Source organism: Leptodactylus fuscus, chromosome 3, assembly GCF_031893055.1.
Source record: "Leptodactylus fuscus isolate aLepFus1 chromosome 3, aLepFus1.hap2, whole genome shotgun sequence".
NCBI lineage: Eukaryota > Metazoa > Chordata > Amphibia > Anura > Leptodactylidae > Leptodactylus > Leptodactylus fuscus.
The window spans coordinates 147,424,305-147,446,513 of record NC_134267.1 but is presented as its reverse complement, the minus strand read 5'-3'; the positions used below and the strand labels follow the sequence as shown (position 1 = coordinate 147,446,513).

The 22,209-nt window shown below is 39.7% G+C and overlaps 1 protein-coding gene across 6 annotated transcripts in view; it reads left to right on the top strand.

Annotated features, from left to right (window-relative positions):
* The window catches only part of TNK2 (tyrosine kinase non receptor 2), a 101,632-nt gene that overhangs the window by 42,111 nt on the left and 37,312 nt on the right, over positions 1-22,209 (top strand). For 5 of the 6 annotated variants that reach the window (XM_075268502.1, XM_075268503.1, XM_075268501.1 and 2 more), the window contains exons 2-5: positions 5,824-6,001; positions 10,589-10,659; positions 17,650-17,856; positions 21,520-21,672. In XM_075268502.1, coding sequence (XP_075124603.1) covers positions 5,839-6,001; positions 10,589-10,659; positions 17,650-17,856; positions 21,520-21,672 — 594 coding nt within the window. In that variant the 5' untranslated portion in view covers positions 5,824-5,838. Of the gene's footprint in view, positions 1-5,823; positions 6,078-10,588; positions 10,660-17,649; positions 17,857-21,519; positions 21,673-22,209 lie in introns of those variants that run through there. The other variant, XM_075268504.1, reaches the window with a different exon arrangement.

The following is a 22,209-nucleotide window of genomic DNA, read 5'->3' as shown; positions in this document are numbered from 1 at the left end:
ACAGTCGAACCTGAAAATCCATTGTGTCTCTTTTTGTAAAATGCTCTTGTCCCAATCACCCCCACTAGTAGGTTTTTTTCAATAGTTCTATTCCCTGAAACCGTAATACCGTGCGGTCCCCCCCATGCACATCTCAGACATGATTACTAATGGGCCTGTCATCCCTCCTATGAATATTGCCCACGTAGTCCAGGATTCGTCTCCTGAACTCCCTTTTGATCTTGCCAAAATAGTTCAGACCACATGGGCAAGATGCCACATAAACTACCCCTGTGGATTGGCAGTTTATGAAGTGGGAAAACAAACAGATTGAATGGTGTATTAACCCACTCCTGTAGGACCACGTTTGTACTGAATAGCGATCTTGTGGTCTAATTCAGGTGCTAATCGATGGGTACCTGACTGAATTACCTGAGTACTGTGTGTACTGCGACTTATTTGTAAATCTCAGAAGGGAGGTGGTCATCTTTATACGTTCTCTGAGAAATACATATTTTGTTATGGACACACAGGATACTCTAATTGCTTTACTCCATTGTGAGACGTCACTAGTGTAATGAATAGAATAACAAATTCCCAGTACTTTCATAGTTCTGTAGAAAATAGTGTCCTGAGTCAACAAGTAAGTATCCCCTATTTCCCATCTAATACTGCCATTAATAATACTGACCATTAGCAGTAAAGTGAATCCTTTAGAAACCTGAACTTTTAATATATATGATTTAAACAAGGCCCAAAGCTCATAGGACACAGAACACATACATAAATACATATACAATTTGCTAGTACCAATGTAGACATATGACTGTATACATGCAAATAGTAAGCACAAATATGCAGCAAATATGCCTAACTAAAGGCCTAACATAGGTCACTAATCTCTATATTTCAGGCGACACATATATTTCAAGTACTGACAGTGTAACCAAATACGCCAGGAATGAGAAACATTGGGTTACACAATATATCTTATCTAGACTAGCTGACTTCATTCCGCCCAATGCATTTTGTTCCTTGGTTAATGGGAAACACCTCAAGGGCTTATTGTAGTGTAAGTTATTAAGTTATTGGCTCTTCCTCACAGTGGTGCGGTGGCCAAATACCCTTGTAGTGGCAAAGTATCACCATCATATCGGCTTTGAGTACCATTCTGTGGCTGGAGAATTTTTTTTTGCTGTTTTCCATATATATTACTGAGTTTTATGGTGGAATTTTGTCCCAGATTTTAGCTGTAGAATAATGTTGCAAAATAAAAAAAATAAGAATGGTATACTTACCTGTAGTGCCACTGCTTCAGAGGTTACGGCCACCCTTTAGTTTGACCTGCAGTGCGCCATTCAGTCACTGGTATCACAGGTGCTGACTGCTGGCTAGGGATTGGCTGGAGTAGTCACATGTTGATCTAACTGCTGCTGGTGTGGACGGTGTGGTCACAGCTACTATGTCTGTACCGTGATTCCTTCCAAACCTCTATTTTGCAACAAGGCTGTAAATGTACTGCTCTTTCTGTCAAGTGGTTAGGTATGTCTAATATTAAGATAGCTAAGTAAGCAGCCTGCATCGCCAATTACCTTTATTTCCTGAGTCTGGCCTTTGTAAAAATACATTTTGTTGTATCTCTGGAGAGCTGCAGGTGTTTCTGGGTATGAAGTCATAGAGATCTGTGACCAAGTGCATCAGAAGAAAAATGTACAATAAGGGGAGCATAGATGAAGACATTGTGACACATTTATTGAGGAGCTTATGCCAGATTGTGAGTGTAAAAAAAAAAAAATTGCAAACCTCCCGTAGTTGTGAAATTGTCATATTCTATATCTAGTTAGTATTCTGGTGCCAATGATCACTGACAACTACACTATCTTCATGCTGTCATAGGTGTTGGCACTGGTGCACAGGTTGGTGGGGGAGCTGCTGAAGTTATAAGGATTGCACCACATTATAAATGAGGCAGCACTAACGCCAGCATCAGGGGTATGAAGACTGGCATGTAATACGGTAGTCTTCATAAATATGCCCTTTTGAGCTCAAGATGTTTTTTAAGTGTAAAAATGTTGCCTTACAGTCTTGTTTAGTATTGTAGATGTTTAACTGCAGCTGCCAAAATACTTAAAATATGTCTTAAGAAATGTACCTCATGCTAAAACAATAATTTACTGTAAAGAGTCCCCAGAGTCATTAGCAAAGATGGACATGACTTTGGGAACTCTGCAGTTTTGTCTATGTGCAGCAGTTGTATAGATTTAGAAAGGCTCCCAGTATACATATGCCAGGTGTGTTACTGTGGGAAGAGAGGAGCTTAGGAATAGATGTAACTTCCTGTCTGATCCCACTGTTTCTACACAAGAACTGGAAGAAAAACATTTTCCTCCCACCTACCCTCTTTTAATCACTGTTTTACCACTTCTTATTTACCTTTCATCTACGTAATGCTGTATGGATTGTTGTATGTCTTTGTTTGATATTCTGTATATTTTTGTATTCTGAATTGCGGATCTGCACACTAAGGGTCGGTTCACACTAGCGTTTGGGAACTCCGTCTCCCGTTCTGCGTAAAATACGTGGAGAGATTTCAGAAGGAAACCTGGCGGACCCCATTATAGTCTATGGAGTCTGCAAGCAACCACTTTTTAAGGAGATAGGCTTTCCGTTTTTCAGGTCCCCAAACAGACCCAAAGCTGAATATTAGTGTGAACCTAGCGTAAGATGACTGAGAAGTTCATGTTGGCATTATCCTTCTAAGCCTAAGGGAAGATTAGTTCTTCAGCCATGGTTTCCTAGAGGGTTCTCCTCTCTTTAGTATTGTAGAATCGCTCTGTGTGAGTCTGGGGATTACTGTGTTTAGTGCATATTTTATAGTAGTTGCCTGGGCATTTATTTCTTAAGTTATATGTATTGGAATAAGTTTAGAAAAAAAAAAGTTTACACGTCCCTGAGTTCTCATAAGAAGTTGAATATCTGTAGGGTGTTCCTGGGCAAAAGATTCCTTGGATGTTTAACCCTACATATGGGGTACCTGACAGGTTTTCTTTTACTAATATCTCGCATTTTACATCTCTCTCAAGCTGGGGGAGTGTACAATAAGGTAAAGTCTGCCCCACCCCATCCATTGCTACTGATTTACATGTAATTCTGTCATGAGTAACTGTAATATCTGGCAAAAGCTCAAGAGAACATAATAAGCGATCCACGGAAACTGGACTGCAAATACAGGGCATGATGTAGCCAAAAACTGACACAGCAAAAGAGATATCTAAGCACGAGGAAAACTTCTCACTGAATATGGTCAATATCCTGCAAGCAATAAAACAAGTATATACAAGTGCATAGTAGACTTTGCAGACTAAAGTGTCACTTGTGAGGAAAACAACCCCTTCCATCTGCATTCACCATATCAAAAGACCAGAACCTCCTCCCTTCACTCAATGTAAATCTGTCTCGCTTTGTTAATGGTATCTATCGATGAGACTTCCCTATCAACAGGGACTGACTCAAAAGTAAATTGGCTAGAAGGAGACACCTAGTGGCGAGAACTTTAGAGAGGTTTTCAGGCTTAAAACAGCAACATTTTTAAATAAAGTGCATTACATTTTGGTCCAGTATCGCATGCTTTATTACAGGGGTCATCAATCTCAGACAGCTGTGCCTGAGTCAGCATTTCAGGCGTATCTACCCTCCGCAGGGCTCACTCAGCTGTTTTTGTCCCGGAGAGGAGGTACTAAGGGGGAATGATGATGGAAATGCAAAGCTAAATAACAAAGGCATATTTAGAAATTGTATAAGGGGAACTACAAGGTACTAGAATTACTTTATGATTTTCCTGCTGACTGACTCCCTTTAAAGAGGAATGAGGGTACATTCCATATCCAGAAAACAAGAATCTACCTCAGTGTCTGTGACTATTTTTCTCATCTACAAAGCAGCAAAACTATCAAGTGGCTGACTTGTAATATTTTGTGAAGCAAAAGAACAAAACAAAAGAAAACCTTTTTTTCTGCAGATATTTGTATTTCAGAGTAATATTAGTTTCTATAACAGATGGATGATAACCACTATCACTCATGTAACCAATATGATGGTCATTACGTTTCTCCCAGCTTTTCTAGAGTTCTAAATAGGAAACCTGCCTGAATATAAGAGATAAGATAATCCTTTAATTGTCCCACAATGGGGAAATTTCAGTGATACAGTTTCATAGATGGTACAGTAGTATATAACAAGAGAGAAACACATACAAGCTCATGGCAGATAGAGAAATCCTAGGAATCAGAGCAACTAAAAAGAAAGAAACACAGACACACTGCAGGATCATTTGGGCTCGTTCACACGTGGGCAAAGGGGCGGATTTTGACAGCGGATTTCGCTTCAAAATCCGCCCCTTTACAATGGTGGTCTATGCAGACCACCGGGCTTCTTTTTTCCGCTAGTAGCGGGCTGCTGCTAGCGGAGAAAAGAAGCGACATGTCCTATCTTCAGGCGGAAGCCGCAGTGCGCTCATTCATTTGAGGAGGGGAAAGCCGCGACCATCACGGGTGGGTTTTGACCAGAGAGAGACGTGGCTCGCTGCGTCAAAACCCGCACAGATGGGCAACATGTGAACTAACCCTTTAGTTCTCTGTGTGAAGTGATGTTAATAATACAGCCTACTGTGGTTGTAGGACATGAGGAGGGGGCACAGCATATAGATATAACAGGCAGAAACGTTTTTTGCAGAGGTGGGGGACATAGGCAGCTATCATGATAACATGTGGCAGTTCCTTTGGTAGGTGGTGAGATCTCCTGCTCACAGCTGATAGTTTGGTATCTTGTATCAGCCCTATTGTCCATATCAGTAATATCAGGGCCATTACTAGAATGGGTTGTCTACTTAACAATACCCATTTTCATCAACACAATTAGAGGATTCAGACTTGATAGAGGACAGGGTTGGAACTTAGATTTTTAACAGGTTCCATGTGGGGAAGGTGGTGGTGGGGGGAGTAGTTAACCTTTTAAAGTGTAACCACTCCCCTTTTGGTGCCATGGAAGAGCAATGTTCTACCAACAGTGTCTCCTGTCCCTGCAGTACCATCAAAAAAGTAAAATTTAGCCTTTAATCCATCTCTTGACTATAATGGGGTCAGTCAGGTTTCCTTTGTGTGCCTGACCTTTTACTGGAAATGATTTCAGTATTCTGTGCTTCTTTTTTATGGCAAAATCAGCTATGCGGTCTCTTAATAGAGCCTCCAATTCGGATGTCAACAGACCCTAAGCAGCATAATTCATTTGAGGGCCCCGTTACAGATTTTGCTTTAGTGCGCAGAGTTTTCAATCCGCTGTTTTTGAACTCCAATACTTCTTTTCATTATGTTATACAATATATTTTTTAATGGATAGTATATTATGATGATATACAGTTGTGTATTATCGGCTATGTGCTATCAGTTTTTGTTGCTGCAGCAACCCGTGCTGCTGTCCCATAACAAGTGGAAGTTTAAGAGAAGTGTGAAAATTTACACAGGCTGTTGGCTTCAGAGGAGCAGGATAGATATCATACACAGGCCATTCTCCTGACAGTGTTGACAGATTTTATGGCCCTAATCTCCTTCAGCTAAACAGCTTCTCTTTAGAACCATTTGCTTCCCACAGGTTTTTACACGCCAGGGAAGATCTCCCTCTCTTTCTAGACTTAAGCCACTATATCACCATATAAAGTTTCTAGTACTAGAAGAGGGAAAGAGGGATCTTGTTCTTGAATAGTCCAAGCATTATGTATCACATATTTGACATATGTTTCATTCAATTTTTCTTTGTTTTTTTCTTTTTTTTTTTGTTTTTTTTCCACAGAGGTTGGGAAGTAGCATGCAGGCAGATGAGGGCTCAGAATGGCTTCTGGAGCTCTTGAGCGAGGTGCAGCTGCAGCAGTATTTCCTGCGCATACGTGATGATCTGAACATCACGCGTCTCTCCCACTTTGATTACGTCAAGAATGAAGATCTGGAGAAAATCGGCATGGGCCGGCCTGGTGAGCCAACTTAGGTTTGGTGATTGCACACACACTGAAGCCAGCTATAAGGCTTGAGGCCACACAGTGACAGCAGGTTAGCCACTGTCATCCTGCGGTGCAGACCATCAGAATGTTTCTTTGCAATGCAATGCAAAGGATGGAGACTGCGAGGTTCCTGCAGATTTACTGCACTGGTTTGCAGGAGAGCACACTACAGAATTTTCCTGTGGAAATTCTGCTGCATGTTCACATTGTGTGGCCTTAGCCTAATAAAACATACTATTTTTTTTTAATAATGTGAATCTGATAAACTGTAGGCCTGAGCTGAAGGTTTTAACTTTTTAATATAAATCATAAATGTTTTCGGTGTATTAGAAAATATCATGTGTTATTTATTTTATTAACAAATGTGCCCTATGCCTCTAACCTGGGTAGTGTGGAAACAATGAGGCCATAATAATGTATCAATTACCGTGATGTCAGGTAACCCAAAGGATACAGAAAATTATATACACAATTTCAGTGTTAACATAGTATGTAGTATATAATTAGTGTATACTGCAACTTACACACATTTAACAGTGTTGAGTTCATCAACATCATAACATACAAGTCAAATTAAGTTCCAAAAAGAATAGTTATTGTTGCCTGGCTGCTTTGGGTGTAAATCTGACCAAGAGCAACATCTTCATTGACTGTGTTTTTTAACGGTGTTTGTATGGGTTTCATCAATGTACTTCCCAGTTTTCTTCTACACCCTGAGAATTTATTGAAAGGGTAATTGGTTCAATATAAAATTAACCCTAGTGTATGTGTCTGTGTATAAAATAGTAATATAAAATTCAAGTGCAGAGGAAAATACACTACTCAAAAAAAATAAAGGGAACACTCAAATAACACATCCTAGATCTGAATGAATGAATGAAATATTCTCATTGAATACTTTGTTATGTACAAAGCTGAATGTGATAACAACAAAACCACACAAAAATCATCAATGGAAATCAAATTTATTAACCAATGGAGGCCTGAATTTGGAGTCCCCACCAAAAAAAAAATAAAGTGAAAAAACACACTACAGGCTGATCTAACTTTGATGTAATGTCCTTAAAACCTCTCAAAATGAGGCTCAGTAGTGTGTGTGGCCTCCATTGAGGTTGGGGATGGTCTCCTGAGGGATCTCCTCCCAGACCTGGACTAAAGCATCTGTCAACTCCAAAGGCCCTCAGCCCACAGCAAGTGGCTGTGCTCTACATGTGAAATTTGTATGCAGATATGCACCATAATCTGCACAATTTGGAGATTCTTCTGTAACTGCTATGAAATGTTTGCACATCACCCTAAAGGTCTGTTGCATATGTGTCTAATTTTGAAGTACATAAAGTTATTGGAAACTGATCTGTCTTGAATTATATTAGCTGTTACAGGATTCTCCTTATTGTAATGCCATATTGGCATTTTTTCAAGTATTTATTTTATTTCGGTTCAGAAATTAATTTGCCGCTCCTGGTATTAATTCAATTTAATTTTATATGTATTCAGATGTGGTTTGGTCTAGAGACAACATTTCTTGTTATTAATCTAAGTGACTGTGGTATGGAAACCAACAATTTATATTTTTGAAGAACTGTATTGAGCAAGCATCTGAGTAATTCAGAACAGTTAGATGGTAAAGAAGTTGTGAGTTCACAAATCTTTTAGACTAAGGCCCCACGTAGCAAGCCACAGGCAAAAAGTGCGGAAGAAACAAATTGCATTTTTTTCCCGCAGCGCTTTTTGCAGAAAGTTTGCAGAGTTTTCCTCTGGGGAATTCTTGCTTCTAATATACCGAGATGGAAAACGGCAGCTATAATTGACATGCTACAATTGACAAAAATGCAAGCATTTGTTAATAATTACAGCATTTCTGCTGCAGATTGTTCTGCAATGTGTGGATGGGATTAGCCAGACTCTCATCCACTTTGCAGGTACTGTTAAACACCATGTTTTCACAACGTGGGGCCCCAACCTAAAGGGGATTTTGGAGACTATAATAAGGATAACCGATCCTTAGGATAAGTCATCAATATCAAATCTGCTGATTATGTGATCCGTGAAGCTCAGACAAGTGCTGCTGTCTATTTACTGTGACATCCACTAGTCCTTCTGCAGCTCAATCCCATTTAAGATTTGAGTGAGACTGAACTGCAAGGCTTCTACACAATGTATGGCTCTATCCCTGGTAGGCAGCACTCAGCCAAGCATTGTGGTTCCTTCAATCAGCTGATTGTCTGGGGGAGGGGTTAGTCAGAGCCTCACAAATCTGATATTGGTGATTTATCCTAAGGATAGGTCATCATTGTTTTAACCTTGGAAACCCATTTTGAGGCTAAGGCCCCACGGGACGCAGAGCTAAAGCCCTGCAGGAAAAAACGTGGCAGTAACACACCAGCATTTCCGTAGATATAATTGACATGCTGCAATCTCCAAAACCGCATCGGATTTTGAAATCACATCATGTCCGTGCTGCGGTTTTAAACGCAAAGTAGGCATGGGATTCACATTGTACAAGTTCAAAAATGACCTGGATGCCTTTCCTGAATGGATTATGGGGTGAAAATGCAAATCTGTTTCCCAAGATGCAAATTTTCTTCAATGGAAAAATATTACGGGTTACAGGGTTTACATTTTTTGGTAAAGACAACTTGATCCAGGGTTTTGAAATGATTGCCGGATTTGGAGTTGGAAAGGAAATCTTTTCTCCTCATATGGGAAAATTGGCATCAGCCTCATGGGTTTTTTTGTCTTCCACTGGATCAACATTGTAGGATGTTATAGGTTGGAATTGATGGACTGGTGTCCTCTTCTAACCTCATCTACTATGTAATTAAAGCAGGTCAGTGGTCATCTGACTATATGCTGGCCATACAAATGAATGACTGACAGAGTAATAGATGGATGGGCTCCTCTGTTGCTACTCTACCCTGGTTAATAGAAGATAGTATTTCTACAATAGAAGCTTTAATTTTTTAGAGAACATCAATAAAAAGTCAGTGTGGTTTGAGGTAAAAAAGTAAGAGTAGAAGTGAGACTTGATGGATTAAATATGGTATATTTCTAGAAAAATTTGCTGGAAAAACGCATATCATGTTTAGTAAGTATTGCAGAAATTCATTTTATGATGAAATGGTAATTTCACTGCTGTGGTTTTTTTTTTTTGCTGGTCATGTTGTAGATTGCAGTGTTGCTTTTTCTATATATATTTAAAAAAAGGCTGCATGTTATAAATACATTGTACAATGTTACTCCAGATAAACCAAGGGATAATCTTCTTTACAATAAGCAAATATGTACACTGCAGTGAATTTTAGAACTCAACATAGCCCCTTTCAACAAGTCCAGCTTCTTACATCATTAGTAGATGCTGCTCCACTGAGTCTGACACGGTTGGAATTTTTTCTCTAGACCCCCACCATTCTTGAACAATCACTGCTGTTAGTTTGGTGTCTGATATGCTATTTAGGCTCTCTACTGTGAGGAGGGCGGTGTCAGGCAGGAGCAGACAATGGGTGTGATTTTGAGCTCTGACACTGACTGCCTATGATTGGAGCTTGGAATCAAACATCCCCTGCTTGATACTGTCCTTCTGACATTACAGAGCTTAAATAGCACATTGGCCACCAAAACTAACTGCGCTTGTTGCTCAGGAATGGTGGGAGCTAGAGAAAATGATTTCTGCTGTGCACAAATCAGTGGAGCTGCGCCAGATGTTAAGAACCAGAGTTGGTGGACATGGTGAATGGTCCTCTTTAGTGGAAAGCTAAACTTCCTAACAACTTTTGATTTTCTAGCAGCATTTCTGACTTTAATAAATATTGTCATATACTTTATCATAAAATGTTTGGCACCTTTCTGTGAAATTCTGCTCTGAAATTCACAAAAAAGCGTGGTTTTTTTACACGTGTAAAAAATGTCATTGAAGCCAATGGGAATCTGATTTTTACACGTTTTATTCTTTACACATGTATTATGCAAAAATGAGCGCGAGTTTACTCCGTGCGCACGGGCCCTAAGATGTAACTGTTTGAAGTGACACCTCCATCGTCAGCAACCCTGCATTACACAAAAGCACCGCCACCTGTACACAGTAGGAGGCAGTGCACAGACCTCAGCTAGCAATAGAGAAACAAGGGAAAGAAAACTTCAGTGTTGTATTTCACAAAAAGAGCCAAAATTTGTAAATAAAGTATATTATAGTGTTTATTAATGTCACAAATGCTTCCAGAAAATAAAAAGTTGCTGGAAAGTTGTACCTATACTTTAAGTAATATGCAGCATGATAAAAAAGAGGCTTTATAAATGCCCCAGTGAGTCTTCTGGTTAAATAATTATCACTCAGTTCTTCTGTCAGAACTATATAGGAAGCAGTATTAATAATTCTTGGGAAAAGTTTAAATTTGTAATACTTTTTTGTTAGTTTATACAACTATTTTCCAATTAAATACTGCATGATTTCTCAGTCTCCATTGACATCTAATTTTTTCTTTAAGAAATTGATATTACAAATACTAAATGAGTCTTGAGTATTGAGGCTTGTTTCACAATCATGCTTTACCTTTTTCTTAGGCCAAAGGCGACTTTGGGAGGCAGTAAAGAGAAGGAAAGCAATGTGTAAACGTAAGTCCTGGATGAGTAAGGTAAGCAAATACTGACTACGTGATGATTCCCTGCTGTGAAAAGATCTGTGAACTTTCTGTGAAAAGTGATGTGGGAAAAAACGTGATGTGCTGCCAGCACGGTTTTTCCCACAGGGGTATTTTGCAGTGGCCCGCTAAGGGCTAGTTCACACGGGCATAATCCGCCCCTCACAATGGTGGTCTATGGAGACCGCTAGCGTTCTTTTTTCTGCTAGCGGCATGTTGGGTTTAAAATATCATTAGCGGTGCCTGAGTAGCCTTTTTAAAGGCTATTCACGCATATGTGGGGCCCATACAGCATAATTTTGCTGATAGAGCCCCTTTAAATCTCCCACAGGTGAGAGTAGAGAGTCATGTACACAGTCACCTCCCAATTCACTGTGGCTGTGGCACTGTCAGAATGGTGAAGTCAAGGGACCCCTTTCTTGCGATACGTACAGATCCCAGAAGTGAGATATGTTATACACATGTCTGTGATAAGAATAGCCTTAAATTTTAATACTTGGAACTATCTGCCTGTGCAGTTAATTTCAATATGCACTGGGAGTAATTTACTAAACTTGCCACAACAGTTTTCTGGCACATAGTTGGCATGTGGCGCATGACTGTTTGTGGCAAAAATACACCACTTTGTCCACTTCTTGACCAACTCAGCGCTGTTGTGAGTTATACCTGAAATCCACATCAGTCCCTGACTAGTGTACAGTAGATTTCAGTTGTGGAGCAATTGACATCTTGACACACAGATTGCTGGTCTTAATATATTCCACCCAATGAGACATGCCCCTTGCCTTCAGCAGGAGTCAGTAGAGAAAACTCTGTATAAATGTTATTTCAAACTGCTAGTTTACAATTCACCAAAAAGAATCATTTGCAGACAATCGTATGATACAAAGTTGAGTAATAATGTTCCGTGTTGTTGCACAGTTGGAAGAAATTATTCTGTCTGTAATGTCAGTATGTCTACTGCAGCAGGGTCAATTCTGTTTTCAAAGCTCCATACTTTTTGGAAAGACATATTGTCTGAGCCTAGCCAAATGTTCTCACCCTTCCATCACATTAATTTGTTGCCACATTATGTACTCCACATGTTTTTTAGAAGCACTTGCTTTTCGTGAATGAGCAAGCGGGATAGCACTAAGTTCACACTAGTGTTCAGGGATTCCGTTCCCCATTCCACTTTAAATATATGGAGAGAAAAGTCCTGAAAGCAAGATTTTTCTCTCCTAAGATTTTGGGTGGAAACCCAGTAGACCCCCATGATAGTCTATGGGCTCCGCAGGTTTCTGTGGGTAACCAGTTTTTAGGCGGATAGGGTTTCTGTTTGTTTTTTTTTGGTCCCCAAGCGGACCCTGAATAGTGGAAACTTGAACTCTAGTTTGAACCTAGCGTAGACAGTAGGCAAATATACTGTGGTTACATGAAACGAGACAAAAAATATTTTCACAAAAATACTGAATGAAACTAACACATCCTTTAACATTGCAAATTATTACTTCAGTGCTATTCTGTAGCACTATGAAAATTAATCCCTTCTTGATGCAGTTATTTTAAATTTTTTTACTCCCTACCTAATGCAAGCTATAACTTTTTTGTTTTATTGCATACAGAGCACTATGAGGGCTATTCTGCAAGTCTAGTTTTGCTGGGAAGCAAGAATAAAATTCAGAATGGGGTGGGATTACAAAAAAGCCTCATAGTTGCCTCATTTTCACTATACATTAAAATAACACATTCCCTATATTCAGTCCAGTTCTTTCATGCTGGAAACATTTAAAACAATTAAAAAGTTTAAAAGAGACTGAAATTTGTTGGTTTTGCCATATTGTGACATCAATAACATTTGTTATATTTACATTACAGAGTTGTGTAAGCTGTCTTTTTTTCAGGTCAAGATGTAGTTTTAATCAATACCATGTTAGGGAATGTGTGATGTTTAGATAACGTTTTGTTCAAAGTTTTTGGGGAGGTAAAATGTTAAAAAAAAAATAATACTGATTTGAGCTTTTTTTCCCCTGCTACAGCATTCACTATATGGTTAAATATGGTTATATAGTTAAATATTCTTAAAATTTTGTTACACAAGGGTGCCTAATGTGTAGTAGAGATGAGCGAGTAGTATTCGATTGAATACCTCGCTGCCATAGGAATGCGTGTAAGCGGCCGAACACCAAGGGGTTAAGTGCACCGAATATTCACTGCACTTAACCCCTTGGTGTTCAGCCGCTTACACGCATTCCTATGGTGGCGAGGTATTCGATCAAATACTACTCGCTCATCACTAATGTATGTTTATTTTTATAGGAATTCTCAAGACGGAGTGATTTTTAATTTATATATATATATGTATGTATATGTATATATATATATATATATATATATATATATATATATATATATGTGTGTGTGTATATATTTATATATATATATATGTGTGTGTATATATATATATATATATATATATATATATATATATGTATATATTTTACATTTTTAAAACTTTGAAATTTATTTTAAGCCAGGGAGCTTCAATTTAATTAATTAGATCACTTCCACCATTGACTTCAATATTACAATATTGCAGTCTATGGTAAAATCACTACATTATTTTAAAGCTCTGCCTCAGGCTGCCATAGTAACAGAACTGTTCCCACGATTTCGCTGTGTGGGCTCCATTCACTACCAGGAAAGTGAAAGTCAAAAACCTTCAGATGCCTGTAGATGTTTGTGACCATTACATTTGAGGGTTTAAATATCCACACTCAGTGGTGTGCAAAATGATAGAGACCATGCAGATATGGATCACCCTTAATTCCTGAGTTAGCACCATGTTTTAAATATATACTCGAGTATAAGCCAAATTTTTCAGCACAGTTTTTGTGCTGAAAAAGCCCCCCTCGGCTTATACTCGAGTCAGCAAAAAAAAAAAAAATTTTAGGAGGGGGTGGGGGGGGGGGGTCTATGACCAGCCGCAATATCAACGTATAGAATCTCCCATAAAATAGTGGGGAAAAAACAGAAGCTTTAAAAAAAAAAAGTTGTAAATCACTAATTTCCTTAGAATACAGTCCTACGAAAAAGTTTGGGCACCCCTATTAATCTTAATCATTTTTAGTTCTAAATATTTTGGTATTTGCAACAGCCATTTCAGTTTGATATATCTAATAACTGATGGACACAGTAATATTTCAGGATTGAAATGAGGTTTATTGTACTAACAGAAAATGTGCAATATGCATTAAACCAAAATTTGACCGGTGCAAAAGTATGGGCACCTCAACAGAAAAGTGACATTAATATTTAGTAGATCCTCCTTTTGCAAAGATAACAGCCTCTAGTTGCTTCCTGTAGCTTTTAATCAGTTCCTGGATCCTGGATGAAGGGATTTTGGACCATTTCTTTCTACAAAACAATTCAAGTTCAGTTAAGTTTGATGGTCGCCGAACATGGACAGCCCGCTCTCAAATGATCTGAAAACAAAGATTGTTCAACATAGTTGTTCAGGGGAAGGATACAAAACGTTGTCTCAGAGATTTAACCTGTCAGTTTCCACTGTGAGGAACATAGTAAGGAAATGGAAGACCACAGGGACAGTTCTTGTTAAGCCCAGAAGTGGCAGGCCAAGAAAAATATCAGAAAGGCAGAGAAGAAGAATGGTGAGAACAGTCAAGGACAATCCACAGACCACCTCCAAAGAGCTGCAGCATCATCTTGCTGCAGATGGTGTCACTGTGCATCAGTCAGCAATACAGTGCACTTTGCACAAGGAGAAGCTGTATGGGAGAGTGATGAGAAAGAAGCCGTTTCTGCACGTATGCCACAAATAGAGTTGCCTGAGGTATGAAAAAGCACATTTGGACAAGGCAGCTTCATTTTGGAAACAAAAATTGAGTTGTTTGGTTATAAAAAAAAGGCGTTATGCATGGCGTCCAAAAAGAAACAGCATTCCAAGAAAAACACATGCTACCCACTGTAAAATTTGGTGGAGGTTCCATCATGCTTTGGGGCTGTGTGGCCAATGCCGGCATCGGGAATCTTGTTAAAGTTGAGGGTCGCATGGATTCCACTCAGTATCAGCAGATTCTTGAGAATAATGTTCAAGAATCAGTGACGAAGTTGAAGTTACGCCGGGGATGGATATTTCAGCAAGACAATGATCCAAAACACCGCTCCAAATCCTCAGGCATTCATGCAGAGGAACAATTACAATGTTCTGGAATGGTCATCCCAGTCCCCAGACCTGAATATCATTGAACATCTGTGGGATGATTTGAAGCGGGCTGTCCATGCTCGGCGACCATCTAACTTAACTGAACTTGAATTGTTTGTCCAAAATACCTTTATCCAGGATCCAGGAACTGATTAAAAGCTACAGGAAGCGACTAGAGGCTGTTATCTTTGCAAAAGGAGGATCTACTAAATATTAATGTCACTTTTCTGTTGAGGTGCCCATACTTTTGCACCGGTCAAATTTTGGTTTAATGCATATTGCACATTTTCTGTTAGTACAATAAACCTCATTTCAATCCTGAAATATTACTGTGTCCATCAGTTATTAGATATATCAAACTGAAATGGCTGTTGCAAATACCAAAATATTTAGAACTAAAAATGATTAAGATTAATAGGGGTGCCCAAACTTTTTCATAGGACTGTACATAGAAAAGTAGGTAATTACTGTGAAACACATACACATTAGGTATCACTGTGTCTAAAAGTGCCCAGTTTACTGAATATAGGGTATCTGCAGTGCTCCTGTTCCGTCGGGAAGGGGTTAATAGGAGCACTACAGATCCCCTATATTCAACCAGACTGAATTCCAAGTGGGGTAAAAAAAAACCCAGTCCTCAAGCTCAGGGAAGGGGCAGACAGACAACCAAAACACCCCCTCCCCTTCCCCTTTCCCAGCATCTACTGCACCCAAAAATGCCGACCGTTTTAATTTTTGAAATTTTCCAGTAGCTGCTGCATTTCCCCCCTAGGCTTTTACTCGAGTCGATAACTTTTTCCACTTTTTTGTGGTAAAATTAGGGGCCTCGGCTTTTATTCGGGTTGGCTTATACTCGAGTATATACGGTACCCAAAATCTGCATTTACTTGTATAACTCATGTTGCAAAGGGGTTAAATGGATTGACATTTTTGCATACTTTTCTATACATATGTTCCTTTAAAAAAAGGTTTAACCCACTGAGAAATGAGGATTTAAAAACCCATATAGCGGACCGCAGCAATCGGCAATGCGGGAAAAACGCATTGCGTTTTTTCCCGCAGCACTTTTCACTGAATGTCCACAGAGGTTTCCTGCTTCCATTATTCCTATAGGGAAACCTCCAGCTTTTCCATAGGTATAAATGACATGCTAGGTTTTCCAAAACCGTAACAGTTTTGGAAATCGCAGCATTTCTGCTGAGTTTATTTTTCTGCAATGTGTGCATGGGATCCACTAGAATCCCGTCCCCTTTGCATGAGCTGTACAACGCCACGTTTTTTTCCGTATACGCCACATGGTGGTCCTGCCCTGAGGCAGATTTATAAGAGCCCCGATTAACGGAAGGCACCCTTGAATTATCAAGAGACACCAGCCTCTTAAATAGATCAGGCACATGGCTGTGCACAGGTATCAAAGTCTGCGCCTGTCAAGAACTGGCGTAGAATTACTCACGCCAGAAGATGTGAGCTGTAACAACTGGCGTAGATGGGATAATAATTTCACAGGGAATTTTAAAATTCAAAGATTTTTTTTTTTGTTTGTTTGTTTTCTTTTTTCCTTGCCACCTTAGTTGTTCCCACTGATCATGTTGACTTATCCTTCACTGATGACCTACCATACACGATCTCATGAACGCTCCAGCCTCATTGTCCTCAGAATGCCAGGCATGAAAGCATCACCAGTGAGACCATTTCCATGCTCACGAGGTCATCACTGTAGTACAAGTTGACCATTGGGAAAACTGAAGTGGCAGGACACTAAGTGGTACGTAATATTTCGGAGCGTTTTATGTTAAAAATGTTTCCCTGTTCATAAAAAAAAAATGTTTTTTATGTCTTGGACAACCTCTATAAGATCTTCAAACTGTGCATAGTTGGGTTACATTTTCGGCTTGTACAACTTAAAGAAAAATGTTTCAAGCCCAGGTGTTTCCTTCCAGCTCCAGCCTTGGATCACATATACAAATGTCATTTCTTCTATTAGCATTTACTAAAGAAACATATTGTTCTCTTATAGAATAATGTAAAGTGAAGAATTGAATGAATTAATATTGTTCTCTGACACTTTACTTCACTGTTCTGTCCTCTGTCTACAGTGTTAGAATTTTTGGGTCTGGGGTTACGCTGAAAATAGAACCCACCCACTCAGTATCGCATGTCCGTCTATGCTCAGTGCTGGGCCGTGACTGGTGACACGCACTGTTACAAGTGTCAGCAGTTGTCCCAGGATTTCCTTTCTCAAGTCAATCAAAGAATGGAGGATGGATTGATCCAGCTGCAGGCCTATCTGGCATCGGAAACTGTTAATCCTAGATGAGAGATGTGCTGCACTTTTCCAAGAAACACCTCATACTATTAGCATTAGGTTTCTGCAAGTATTCAGTATACATATATCCCAGGGACCCCTAAATTATACCTGTACAATACGACCTGCATCCCCACCCAGTCTTTCAAGTTGTAATGCTACTGTCTATTGGAGACTACAAACTGCATATACTTATATATTTATCAAATTCCTATATCAGCTAACACTATGCATAGTTTTTGCTTTTCATATCTAAACCTAGTTAAAAATGACTGTGAAAGTGATTTTATTGCTCTAGAAATATATATGTAGATATATATATATATATATATATATATATATGTGTGTGTGTGTATAAAGGGTGAGAATATTGTTATGTGTATATGAAGTATAAGTTTTGTACCTCCCAAATATTCTGTAGCAGTTTATAGTTAGTGAGAAAACCTATGACATAATCTTGTCTTCCTTTTTCCAGGTTTTCAGTGGAAAACGTCCAGATTCCGAATTTTCTCCTTTACCTCAAAGTACTTTTCGTAAACCTCCCAGCCCACCACCTCCTGAAGGTCAGCAGGCTCTGACCTGTCTCATCAGTGAAAAGGACATTTCCCTATTTGAGAAACTTGGAGATGGTTCTTTTGGTGTGGTAAGGAGAGGTGAATGGAACACCCCTAATGGCAAACTGGTAAGTAACTCATTATTAGGATTCAGTACGTAATGTCCTTGCATTGGGCATTAAAGCAGTTGTTCCAACGTAGAAGTTATTCCCCATCAATGAGGTAGTAGGGGATAACTTCATAATTGATGGATGTCTGAGCAGTTGATCCTTAGAACAGGGGTTTGGTTTTCTCTTCTTGATGAAGTCGCAGGCCAATCATTAATTTGCTATGAGAGTGCTGACAATAGTCAAGTACAGCGCACTGCTATGTCCAGCACTTTATTTTATTTATATTTTTAGTAGTACTTTATTTTAGCATTGCACCCTATAGCATTTGCATTATGTTCCTCTTGCAGGGCAACAACTGATCATCATCCCACGATCTCTTCACAGGGTGAGTGGGTATTAGGGATCACAGAGAGCTTTCAGATGTTGTAGTCACAATTGACTAAGTCATCTAAGCAGTCAATAGCCCCATTGAAAGCAATGGGAGGAGAAAGTTTCATTAAAAGTGATATCAAATAGTCTCATATTGGCGATCTGCATAGTTGCAAATGGTGTGTTTGTACTGGCCTTGCTACTATTTCTGAAAGTGGGTGGTGCTTACACTCCTGTGCCATAATCGTTATCATTTGTGACACGTTTGTCACATAAATGATGTTAGATTCTATGGCAACTCTGGGATTGCCATAAATTTGCGCATAGGCACAAGGGTGCAGAAGAGAAAAGCCTAATTTCTGATGAAGAGCATCCTCCATTGGCGCAGGGAACAGCAAGACCTGCATAACATATGTCTGTCTTGATAAAATCCCTCCACTGTGTTTTAAAACAGAGTCATGTTAAAATGTTTTTCACAGTTGTGTGCATGAGGCATTCAGGAAAACCTTAGGTTAACTTCTTACAGTAAACTCTTCTTATGCACCAGTCTCTTCCTAGCTTTGACAATAATAAATAACGCTCTTGTGTTATAGCTGAACGCACACATACAGCATTGTCAATGTTTTTTATTCATGGAATTATTCAAAATCTTTGCACCCAGAAAATGGTGCAGTTTTAGGAGTGTACAGTCAAGGCCAAAAGTTTTGAGAATGACACAAATCTTATATTTTCACATGATCTGCTGCCCTCTGGTTTTTATGTGTGTTTGCCAGATGTTTTTACCACATACAGAAATATAATTGCAATCATATTATGAGTCACAAAAGCTTATATTGACAGTTAGAATGAGTTAATGCAGCAAGTCAATATTTGCAGTGTTGACCCTTCTTCTTCAGGACCTCTGCAATTCTCCCTGGCATGCTCTCAATCAACTTCTGGACCAAATCCTGACTGATAGCAGTTCATTCTTGCACAATCAATGCTTGCATTTTGTCAGAATTTGTAGGTTTTTGTTTGTCCACCCGTCTCTTGATGATTGACCACAAGTTCTCAATGGGATTAAGATCTGGGGAGTTTCCAGGCCATGGACCCAAAATCTCTATGTTTTGTTCCCTGAGCCATTTAGTTATCACCTTTGCTTTATGGCAAGGTGCTCCATCATGCTAGAAAAGGCATTGTTGATCGCCAAACTGCTCTTGGACGGTTGGGAGAAGTTGATCTTGGAGGACATTCTGGTACCATTCTTTATTCATGGCTGTGTTTTTAGGCAAGACTGTGAGAGAGCAGATTCCCTGTGTGACTCCACACATGAATGGTTTCAGGATGCTTTACAGTTGGCATGAGACAAGACTGGTGGTAGCGCTCACCTCGTCTTCTCCGAATAAGCTGTTTTCCAGATGTCCCAAACAATCGAAAAGGGGATTCATCAGAGAAAATGACTTTACCCCAGTCCTCAGCAGTCCACTCCCTGTACCTTTTGCAGAATATCAGTCTGTCCCTGATGTTTTTTCTGGAGAGAAGTGGCTTCTTTGGTGCCCTCTTTGAGACCAGGCCTTGCTCCAAGAGTCTCCGCATCACAGTGCGTGCAGATGCACTCACACCTGCTTGCTGCCATTCCTGAGCAAGCTCTGCACTGCTGGCAGCCCGATCCCGCAGCTGAAACACTTTTAAGAGACGGTCCTGGCACTTGCTGGTCTTTCTTGGGCACCCTGGAGCCTTTTTGCCAACAATGGAACCTCTCTCCTTGAAGTTCTTGATGATGCGATAGATTGTTGACTGAGGTGCAATCTTTCTAGCTGCGATACTCTTCCCTGTTAGGCCATTTTTGTGCAGTGCAATGATGACTGCACATGTTTCTTTAGAGACAACCATGGTTAACAGAAGAGAAACAATGATGCCAAGCACTAGCCTCCTTTTAAAGTGTCCAATGGTATCATTCTTACTTAATCATGACAGATTGATCTCCAGCCCTGTCCTCATCAACACCCACACCTGTGTTAATGGAGCAATCACTGAAACGATGTTAGGTCCTTTTAAGGCAGGGCTTCAATGATGTTGAAATGTGTTTTGGGGGATAAGGTTCATTTTCTAGGCAAATATTGACTTTGCAAGTAATTGCTGTTAAGCTGATCACTCTTTATAACCTTCTGGAGTATATGCAAATTGCCATTAGAAAAACTGAAGCAGTAGACTTTGTAAAAATTTATATTTGTATCATTCTCAAAACTTTTGGCCATGACTGTAGAAGGTACAATCACACCCTGGCCAAGTAGTTTTAGGGGGCCCTTAAGAACTGGTGTAATTATAGGGTTCACGGAAGCAGCAAATTTTGCCACAGGTAAACCTCACCACACTAAGGGGTAATTTCACACATCCCATTCACCTCAATGGGAGGCAAATGCTTCTTTTTTCACTAGTTAAAAAAAAATTGGTTAAGAGTCCATTCAGCAACCTAGCAGAAAAAGCTAGCAGAAAAAGGAACCCATTAAAGTCAATGGGAGGCTTTTTTTTCAGTTCTGAAATTCCACACCAAATTCCTCACCATTTTCTTCCATGTGAATGGACCCTAACAGGAATAAAGAAGCACCCTGCCCGTTCTCTTTGTGGATTCTGAAGTGAATGGGAGTAGGAAAGATTAGCAGAGCAGATTTTGACTGGCAAGTCCTGCTGCTGAATCCGCCATGTGAGCATACCCTTACACTGCATTTTCAAAACCAAGTTTCAGCTGTAAACCTTGGTCCGTGTATTGGCCACATTTACTGGCCTGTACCTTATGCTGGGAGAGGGACTCCTAACAATCTAATTATCTATGCTGCTAGGAGTTCCTGCCTTCCGTACTATAGTCAGTATGGGGCAGTATGTCTCAGGAAGAAGGGATTCCTAGCATCATAGATAACTATACCTCCAGGAGTCCCTCTCCTGGCATTCTCTTCAGGCCGATAAATTCAGCCAAAAAATGGCTCGGTCATGTGAATGTGGTGTTAGGCTAAAGTAAACTGCTTTGATTTCCTATGTGATTCTCTTTGCTGGCTGGCAGTTGTGCATCATAAAGTTATAGTCCTGCCCAATGGGGAACTGGAGTGAGAAGGTCTATGACAGAAAACCTTCCACTGTCAGAAAGGACAAGATTAACCCTTTAATACTAAAAGTAACAGTTGGTCGGGATATAGTCAAAAGGGGTACAAATTACTGTGTGAGAGGCTACAGTGATATAAAATAAATGAGACACAAAACAAGTAAGTCATCTCTACACTGTCCAGCATAAAGGGTATGCCTTAATATTAATACAAATTTCATTTTTTCCTCTTTCAGTTCAATGTCGCTGTGAAGTGCTTGAAGACAGATGTACTTACTCAGCCAGATGCCTTGGATGATTTTATTAGAGAGGTCAATGCCATGCATTCTCTCGACCATGTCAATCTCATCAGGCTTTATGGAGTGGTCCTTACACATCCTATGAAAATGGTATGTGTTCATTACATTGTAACAGGATTATGTATTGTCACTCACAGCATTCAGAGAAGTCCTCACTGGGTGATATGCAAGCAGTGGGTTAGGGAAAAGTGAGAGTGACCTTTTTATGGTTTACTGTATATAAAAGAGTGTGGCTAAATAATGTCTATCCATACCACCTATATTAATATTAGATCCCAGATCAGACCTTATTTAAATTTCAGACCTCTTAAATGTATTTAGAACCCCTAGATGAATATCAAGTTGATGATTTGGGGGTACACCATGCATTTAGCAGTCACTCCAACCCCAGACATGAATAGCTGAGAGCAGGCACAAGAGATCCACTATGGATCTAGAGCCCATTTTGTTTGATGCTCGCAGGTGGCCCAGTGGGCTGCTACTAGTAAGTGTCCATGGTCTACAGACCTGAGACTCCCAGGAAATCAGGGTGAGTTGACACGTCTGTATCTGTCACAACAGAACATCCACTGCTGCCAGATAGCGAAAGCATATAGCGGCTTTCATCTGACAGCACTATTTACTCTT